The 8,642-nt window shown below is 55.1% G+C and overlaps 5 protein-coding genes across 5 annotated transcripts; 3 read left to right on the top strand and 2 right to left on the bottom strand.

Moving 5' to 3' along the window:
- Window positions 1-72: 72 nt before the first annotated feature.
- Window positions 73-498, bottom strand: UCRPA7_4115 (putative nuclear cap-binding protein; the record flags this gene model as incomplete). Its single annotated transcript, XM_007916659.1, has 1 exon — window positions 73-498. One exon carries the CDS (start codon window positions 496-498, stop codon window positions 73-75), a length of 426 nt encoding a protein of 141 aa, XP_007914850.1.
- A 685-nt stretch (window positions 499-1,183) lies between these two features.
- On the top strand, window positions 1,184-3,823 carry UCRPA7_4114 (putative transport protein sec31 protein; the record flags this gene model as incomplete). Its single annotated transcript, XM_007916662.1, has 3 exons — window positions 1,184-1,392; window positions 1,452-3,579; window positions 3,662-3,823. 3 exons carry the CDS (start codon window positions 1,184-1,186, stop codon window positions 3,821-3,823), a joined length of 2,499 nt encoding a protein of 832 aa, XP_007914853.1.
- Window positions 3,824-4,731: 908 nt separating this feature from the next.
- UCRPA7_4113 (putative transport protein sec31 protein) lies at window positions 4,732-5,076 on the top strand (the record flags this gene model as incomplete). Its single annotated transcript, XM_007916644.1, has 2 exons — window positions 4,732-4,965; window positions 5,032-5,076. The coding sequence occupies 2 exons, from the start codon at window positions 4,732-4,734 to the stop codon at window positions 5,074-5,076; spliced, it is 279 nt and encodes a 92-aa protein (XP_007914835.1).
- Window positions 5,077-5,598: 522 nt separating this feature from the next.
- On the top strand, window positions 5,599-6,684 carry UCRPA7_4112 (putative sad1 interacting factor 1 protein; the record flags this gene model as incomplete). Its single annotated transcript, XM_007916629.1, has 2 exons — window positions 5,599-5,755; window positions 5,834-6,684. The coding sequence occupies 2 exons, from the start codon at window positions 5,599-5,601 to the stop codon at window positions 6,682-6,684; spliced, it is 1,008 nt and encodes a 335-aa protein (XP_007914820.1).
- Window positions 6,685-7,349: 665 nt separating this feature from the next.
- On the bottom strand, window positions 7,350-8,642 carry UCRPA7_4111 (putative bhlh family transcription factor protein; the record flags this gene model as incomplete). Its single annotated transcript, XM_007916668.1, has 1 exon — window positions 7,350-8,642. The coding sequence occupies one exon, from the start codon at window positions 8,640-8,642 to the stop codon at window positions 7,350-7,352; it is 1,293 nt and encodes a 430-aa protein (XP_007914859.1).

Genomic DNA, 8,642 nt, shown 5'->3' with positions numbered 1-8,642 from the left:
GCCCCTGCATTGGATCTTCAGGCCTCACTTGCACGGCAGCTGCTTGATCTGCCGCAAGCCTGTCTTCCTCGCTCACAGCATGTTCGGCAAGCCATGACTCCTAATTGAAAAATTTTGGTTAGTCTTCTCTGTTTGGAGGTGGAAAAAAGCAGGAGGTCCTGAAGCAATGTGACGTACCTGCTCCCAAACAGCCCGCTTGCTGCCGAGACCCTCGTCTGCGCTCTTCGGCGCCTTTGCTGCCGATACTTTTATAACCCTGCCGAAGAACTCTGCCTGATCCATGTTGTCTATTGCTTCTTTTGCGTCTTCCGCATCCTCAAACTCCACATAGGCGAAGCCACGGTGCGGATCGGTGGAATTTGGGTTCTCATTCTTCGGTAGGGACACGTCGGCGATCTCACCAAACGGGATGAAGGCGTCGTGTAGGGTGCCGGTGGTGACGACCGGGGCAAGGCCGCCGACGTAGACGGTCGCCTTCCACCTCGCCGTGTCGGTCATGTTCGGTCCTTGTGATGCGCCGCAGTGGACTGTGAGCTTGTTGGCAGATAAGTTGGGGATGTGGATAGACTGGCTGGGTGCCTCGATAGGTGTGAGCTTTAAGCGCTGATTTTTCTTGGGTTGGGCCAGCTGAGGGGCATGAATGCGGGGAGGTAGGTGCTGTAGCAGGTGGGTTTTTGGCGCAAGCAATCACTGTAAGGCTACAGTGCCAGTGATTTCCAAGCGGGCGGTAGGTGGCGGCAACTGCCTCAACTACGGCAGCACGCTTCAATGAGCGGTAGGCATCGTCACGTGTGAAGCTTGACGCTAGAGGGAGGCCCAAGCCCGGACCTTAGACGGCAGGAGGCGCAATACGTTGGTTGCTTGGTGGGTTTCGTGGGGCTTGTGAGGTCAAGTTAACAATCTGGCAACTGTGTACCCGAATAGCTAGTAGAGTGCCATTACTTGCAGCTAGCCAACTTCTGGGAACTCCTGACAACGTAACGATCCCGTCCACAATAATCTCGCCTCCTTCGACGTGTTTTCCTTTACATCAACTCGCCCTGCAACTGACTCGATGTTTTCACAGTGAATTGTGCTTCTCCTGCAGGTTCACAATTACCCTTGACGATTAATCGCCGTCGATTCGGCCATAATTGCATCGACCTAGCAGCTTTCTGGGCGGGCAGTACCCCTTCTCACCGACATGGTGCGCTTGAGGGAGATTCCGCGAACTGCGGCTTTCGCCTGGTCGTCTGGGACTTCCAAGCCCCTGCTCGTCACTGGAACAAGAGCTGGAGCCGTAGATGTCGACTTCTCCGATGAGACCAAGCTGGAGCTTTGGGACCTCGACTTAGACAACCAGGAGCAGGGTTTGGAACTCCAGCCCATAGCCTCCCTCAGCACCGAATCGAGGTACGGCCAGCTACTTACGATTCGGGATATTGTCATCTATACTGACTTTGCGATTTCAGATTCTACGACATTGCCTGGGGCCCTCCTGATGCTGACCACCCTCGAGGAATTATTGCGGGCGCTCTTGAGAATGGTGCTCTAGACCTCTGGGATGCCGAGAAGCTTGTATCTGGTGACGCAGAGGGTGCCTTCATGTCCCGCACGCAAAAGCATACAGGGCCCATCAAATCCCTCCAGTTCAATCCCTTGAAACCACAGATCCTCGCGACAGCCGGCGCAAAAGGGGAGCTTTTCATTTACGATGTCAACGATATTGCCAATCCCTTCCGCCTAGGAAGCCAAGGGGCTCATGACCTGGAATGCATTGCATGGAACAGAAAAGTGCCTCATATTCTGGCTACAGGTGGTGCTGGTGGCTTTGTCACTGTATGGGATCTCAAGACCAAGAAGGCGTCCTTGACCTTGAACAACAACCGCAAGCCTGTTAGCGCCATTGCGTGGGACCCAAACAACTCGACAAAGCTACTGACAGCTACGCCCGACGATATGACGCCCGTCATCCTGCTTTGGGATCTGAGGAATTCGAATGCGCCGGAGAGGACTTTGCAAGGGCATGAACAGGGAGTTCTGTCTCTCTCATGGTGCCAGCAGGATAGCGATCTGCTGATATCTTGTGGCAAAGACAACCGAACACTAGTCTGGAACCCCCAGACTGGCACGAGATATGGAGAGTTTCCCGAAGTTACGAACTGGACCTTCTTGACTCGCTTCAATCCCCATAATCCAACCCTTTCCGCTACTGCATCCTTTGACGGCAAGATCACTATCCAGACTCTTCAGAATACAAACCCGTCCACGGCCCAGAGCGCAGCCCAGAGCAACCTGGATGGTGAGGATTTCTTCACCAAGGCTCAGACGCAGCCTCAAGGAGCCTCCTTCTCGCTGCCCAAGGCGCCAACGTGGCTCGAGCGGCCGATTGGTGCTTCGTTTGGCTTTGGAGGCAAGGTCGTCATTTTCAAGAAGAACGCGACTGCCCCTGGCCAACCCAGATCCTCGAAAGTACAGCTGTCTCACTTCTCTGTGGATTCTGATATTGGTTCCGCAACTGAGAAATTTGAGGAATCATTGAAAACTGGTGATATCAAGCAGATATGCGCGACGCATTTAGAACATGCAAAGACGGAGGAAGAGAAAGGAGACTGGCTAGTCATGGAAACGCTAGTCTCTGAAAACCCGAGACAGCAGGTTATCCAGTACATGGGCTTTTCTAAAGACGAAGATGCCGACGCTGCTGATACTGATGATGCAGCGCTGGACACCAGCCCAGCTGGTTCAGAGATCGCAAAAGAAAATGGCGATCTGAAGAAACAGAATCGTCTTTCCAGCTTCTTTGCAGATGGTGCTGATGGGGACGACTTCCTCTCTGACCTGGCCGCGAATAAGGGAGCCAAAACAGATAGCCCGTTCAGTCTCTTCGGAGATGGCAACACCTCTCTAGAAAATTCGGTCACCAAAGCTCTCATGCTTGGCAACTTCCATAAGGCTGCTGAGATTTGTCTAAAGCAAGATCGTATTGCCGATGCTTTCATTATCGCTAATTGCGGTGGCAAGGAGCTTGTTGACAAGGTTCAGGCTACTTATCTCTCTCAAAAGAAGGGCAGCCCCAGCTATTTACGGCTGTTGAGCTCTGTCATTGCCGAAAACCTGTGGGACGTTGTTTACAATGCAGATCTCAGTGACTGGAAGGAGACCATGGCGACACTTTGTACCTTTGCAAAACCAACTGAGTTTCCAGACCTCTGCGAGGCGCTGGGTGACCGCATTCTCGAGTCTGGGTCCCGCAAGGACGCTTCGTTCTGTTATCTTGTGGGCTCCAAGCTCGAAAAGGTTGTCACAATCTGGATAACGGAATTAGAAGAGGCGGAGCAAGCTGGAATGAAGGAATCGGAGACTGACTCTACATTTTCAGTACACGCAAGATCCCTTCAAAACTTCATTGAGAAGGTCACCGTTTTCAGGCAGGTCACTAAGTTCCAAGACTCAGAGAAAGGTCTCTCTTCAGGATGGAAGCTTGGCGCCCTTTATGACAAGTATACTGAGTACGCCGATATTGTGGCTGCTCACGGTCTCCTCGCCGTGGCCCAGAAGTATCTCGACCTTCTCCCCCTGAATTACCCTGCGGCAGAGGTAGCTCGCAATCGCGTCAAGCTAGCCACACAGAAAGCTCCCCAGGCTACAGGAAGACAACAGGCTACAACAACAAGATCAGCAGCGCGACCTCAGCCTAATCTGGGGTTTCAGCCACCCCAGCCTGCTCTTGGGGCAAGTCCAGTCAACCTGTATGCAGCACCAGCACCACCGCAGCAACCAAACCCCTATGCGGCGCCAGCTCAACCACAGCAGTCAAACCCGTATGCTCCACCTGCTGTGAATTCCTTCGCACCATCTCCTGCTCCACAGTATGGACAGCCGTCGCAAGGCTACACCCCTCCGCAATCGTCAGGTTATGGATATGGTCAGCCACCGCCGCCGCAGTTTGGGGCACCCCCAAGAAACACAACTCCATCTGCCGTTCCTCCTCCTCCGCGAGCCAAGGATGTTGGTGATTGGAATGACGTGCCAATGGTCACAAAGGCGCCAGCACGGAGATCTACACCTCGGGTAGCTCCGATCGCGTCTCCCTTTCCCAACCAAGGCGGTCTCTCTCAGCCGCCACCCCCGAGTCCTTATGGAGCCCAGCATGGAGCCCCAACACCACCCCCGCCTCCGCCCAAGGGGCCGGCACCACCTCGTGTGACATCTCCTCTGGCAGGGCCTCCCCAATCTTCCCAGCTTCCGGTGAGACCGCCGTCTGCGGCAGCCAACAGCTATGCCCCTCCTCCTCCACCTCAGGGGGCACTGCCTCCAATGATGTCGCACACCGTTCCCCGAACAGCATCACCCTACAATGCGCCACCCGCAGGACCGCCTCCTACTAACCGTTATGCTCCGGCTCCGGCTCCGCAACAGTTCAATCAAGCTCAACAGCAGCCACCAACTGGACCTCCCCCAGGAGGAAACCGTCCGCCACCAGTCAACCCATATGCGCCTCAGCCGCAGCAACAAGCTCCCCCTAGCCAGTATGCGCCATCCCCTTATGAGTCTACTCCTGGCCAAGTTGGACGGCCACCAATTGCGCCACCTCCATCAAGCCATCAAGGGCCACCACCAGCCGCTCGGGCAGAGCCGACACCTCCACCCCCACGGGCTGCTCCTCCTCCCAAGGCCAAGCATCCTGCTGGTGACCGTTCTCACATCCCAGCGAGTGCACAGCCGCTTGTGGATATTCTCAACCGAGAAATGCAGAGGGTCGCCTCGAAAGCACCGGCATCTTTCGCGCCCCAGGTGAAGGACACGCAGAAGCGTCTCAATCTACTATTTGACCATCTGAACAACGAAGACTTGGTCAAGTCAGACACCATTGGCCAGCTTTCAGAGCTCGCGGAAGCTTTGCAGGCAAGAAACTATGATGCTGCACACCGACTGCAAGTTGATATTCAGAAAGAGAAGACTGAAGAATGTGGCAACTGGATGGTAAGCATCACACATCACAAGCTTTTTTGCGACAATCATGCTTCATGAATTAACAAATCGTTACAGGTCGGTGTCAAGCGACTGATTGGTATGAGCAAGGCTACGCCGTGAGGCTCTTTGAGACTATATATAACATGTCAGTCTCCTATGTTCTAGGAGACTTCCTAAATCTAGAACTCAATGCAGTACGATTGTTAGAGAGAGGTGGAAAATACTGTAGTGCCGGGTCCAAGCCTGTAGTCGTGTTGGAATTGTGCTAAAATTGGGGAGAATCATAGTCTGGCTAGGAATATGGCCAGAGTATGATGAGCAATTACCGTTAAGTAGACGAGTACAAAATTAAAATATCCAAATGAGCAATTATAGTATATATCCATGCCCTGATTCTTCAGTGCGGCTCAAATAATATGGGCAACGGTCTTTCAGATACAGGTAGGTACGGGGTCGTGCTGCAACGTGGACTCCGATTAGTGGGGGGTGGCTGCCGATAAGCTGAGAGAGGGCAATCCTTAGCACCCCCAATTTCTTAACATCGTCATACCTTTCCTGACCTTATTCCGTAAAACTCTCATTTCTCCTGTCTTTGTGTGTGATACGGATTCTGCGAGTTCAGCCGCTCATGCTACCGACGCAATGACGGAAAGCAATCCCACCACGCCTGAGGACGCCGCGGCTGCACGAGCAGCAGAGCAGGCCCGCATTCGCAAAGAGCGGCGCGAGGCCAAAATCAGAGCAGGTGGCAGCGCTCGCCTGAACAAGATCACTGGATTGGGAGGAGGCATTCAGAGAGGTACGATGTGCTCAGCACACTCACCGCCGGCCCTCATACGCTGCTTTTCTAAACATCTCAAGCTGACTGATTGATCAGATCCCCCGTCCACTCCACCCTCACAACCACAGCCGACATCTGAGGCGGCAGGAGACTCCGCAGCAGGCACACCACAGCATGCAGACCCGGACGAGGTCGACATCTCGCAACACTACTATACACCCCGAGCCACCAGCCGCTCCCCAGCGGCTGCCACGCCGCCTCTAGACCAAAGCAACATAACGGAGGCCCAGATGCGAGAGATGATGCTGGGCTTCGAGCGTCCGGGCGCAAACCCCTTTTTCGATCCCGCAATGGGCGGTGCTACAGGCGGGGCCGGAGCCGAGGAGGATCCCATGATGAAGCTCCTATCCCAAATGATGTCCGGCGCAGGAGGCGGACCCGGTGGTGCAGGCGGGCCCTTCGGCGCAGGCAACCCCTTCGCACAGGCTGGAGCATTCGGCGCAGCACCAGGCCAACCAGCGGCGCCCGCCACGCCAGACCGGTACGCCTCCATCTGGCGCCTCGTGCACTTTGTCATCGCCTTGGGCCTGGGCCTGTACATCGCCGTCTTCACGACCTTCTCCGGCACCAAGATCGAGCGGGAGCGGGCGGCCTTCGAGTCGACCACCGCGGGCATCCGGCACGAGGACGAGGACAGCGTGCGGCGGTACTTCTTCTGGGCGTTCGCCACCGCCGAGACGGTGCTGCTGACGAGCCGCTTCTTCCTGGACCGCGGGCGCGCCCCGCCCTCGGGCATGCTGTGGACCATCGCGGGGTTCCTGCCGGAGCCATTCAAGGGGTATCTCGGCATCGGGCTGCGGTACAGCCAGATCTTCAGCACGGTGAGGTCAGACATGCTTGTGTGCGTGTTCGTGCTGGGGGTGTGTCACCTGCTGAGAGCGACGTAAGAGGTGAAAGGGTCTCCAAGAGCAGAAGTAGTCGTTAAAAATAAATATGAATTTGAGAATTGATACCATCATGGTTGCTGCCTCCATGCATGCTGCTTCACTTAGTACTATCTGCAGAAGAGAAGGCATCTGATTTTTTGAGACCAGCATCACAACTCGATGATAGCCCAGTGATACTTGTTCAGCTTAATCATATATGCTTGCAACTGGCCAGCGAGCAGGTTGTATATAAGACAACCTCGTTTGAATGTTACAGGCATAGTGACTGGACACGCATCCACTCGAAGTGCATCGCAACTGACTCCAGTAGAATAAAGCCTTGCTTTCTTGAATCGATTTCATATATTAAGCTTATGGTTGGATATCTCATTGGTCATTCTCACCCTCGCTTTGGGCTCAACCCTCAAGGTTCATCGCAGCATACATGTGCACACACCCACCCAGACAATGCATCGAAGCCTCCTAAAGGATTCCCCAGGCTATCCAGTTCCAGGGATGCCTTAAGCCGTGGCACTGTCGACCTTTTGGCTCGTTGTGGATTCAAGAATTGTCAGGAAACGCCAAAGCCTTGCCGAAAACCCCAACCATGCAGTCCCATGCCCAGGTATCTCACGCCGTTGTGACCAAAATGATGCGACAATGGAGAAAAATACACAGAGGCGTCATCACCTCCCCTCGAGCTGGGCAAGCTGTGCTTTGAGCTGATCGTTGCCCTTCATGATCTCCTCGAGCCAATCCGCGGCCATGGCAAGCATCGTACTCTTGCTGAAGCCGCCTCCCCTCAAGCCTGGGACGAGGTCACATAGGTCATCGAAGCCCTCCTTGATGAGAGTTCGTCGTTTCTGCTCGCTCTTGATGTGGTTCTCTCGCTTCTGCTCCTCGCTCAGATTCTCCCTTGCCTGCTTCCCCGCTCCGTTGGCCATCGACTTCCGACGTTTGCCGGAAGCCTCGGTCGCGGCCGGCGGGGTGGCTGAACGGATCTCAGCCTTTGATTTTCTCTTCCGGGCAGCAGTCTTGATCGTGGCGGAGGATGACTCATCGTCCTCGTCCTCAACCTCCTCCTTGGCCTTGCTCTTCCGCCGTTTGCGTGCCGGCATGTCGTGTCCATCTTCCATCTTGATGGGCTTCATCGGGACCCTCGTCTTCAGGTTCAGGGGCAGAGCGTCTGCGTGATGATGTAACGGGCTGGAGGGGCGCGTGCTCGCCGCACTCTTGCTGACCTCTAAGCAGTCCATGTACCGCAGCTGCTCCTCTTCCATGGCCTCTCTCGTCTCCTTCTCGGAGGACGGAACGAAACCTTGCGCCTTGCTGAAATTGACGTCTGAGCCCCACCGCACATCCACGGGTGTCTGAATACTTCTGGTCTGGATTTGACTCCCTCCAGAGCCGAACATCATCTCCGTAAAGGTGTGGTCATGGTCATTCGGATGGCTAGAGTGCGACACACGTCGCTCATCCTGTCTAATGCTTCCTAGAGACTGATGCCTCAGATGGGAGGATACTGAGGGAGGCACAGTGGACAGATCCCTCGAAGGGAAGATAGTATCATGACCCGCGCCGTTCGACCTCGAGAGGGAGCCGTTCTGCAGCAAAGTCGCTGCCTCTAGTACATCCGCCGAAGCTTGCTGCTGTTCCAGATGCAAGTGGGCGGCCGGAGGCGGTGGAGGGGGTGGCATGAGGCTGGACTGGGGATGCATGATGGTGTGGAAGTTTGTGTTCTGGACGGGGTGTGGTGGTGACTCCATCGGGACCGCCGGCTGCTGCCCGAACGAAGTAGCCGTGCCCATGAACTGCGGCGGCAAGTTCAGCCAGTCCTCGCTGAAGTTGAGCCCCTCGCCGAACGAGGTCGTGGCGAAGTGGTCAGAACTCATATTCTCAAAGAAGCTGTTGAGCAGCTTGTTGTCGGTATCGGAGAGCAACGGAGCGCCCGGTGCGGGCTCTGGAGGGTCGAAGAACAT

Source organism: Phaeoacremonium minimum (assembly GCF_000392275.1).
Source record: "Phaeoacremonium minimum UCRPA7 unplaced genomic scaffold PA7_03_scaffold_324, whole genome shotgun sequence".
Taxonomy (NCBI): Eukaryota; Fungi; Ascomycota; class Sordariomycetes; order Togniniales; family Togniniaceae; genus Phaeoacremonium; species Phaeoacremonium minimum.
This window is presented reverse-complemented; position numbering and strand designations above follow the sequence as displayed.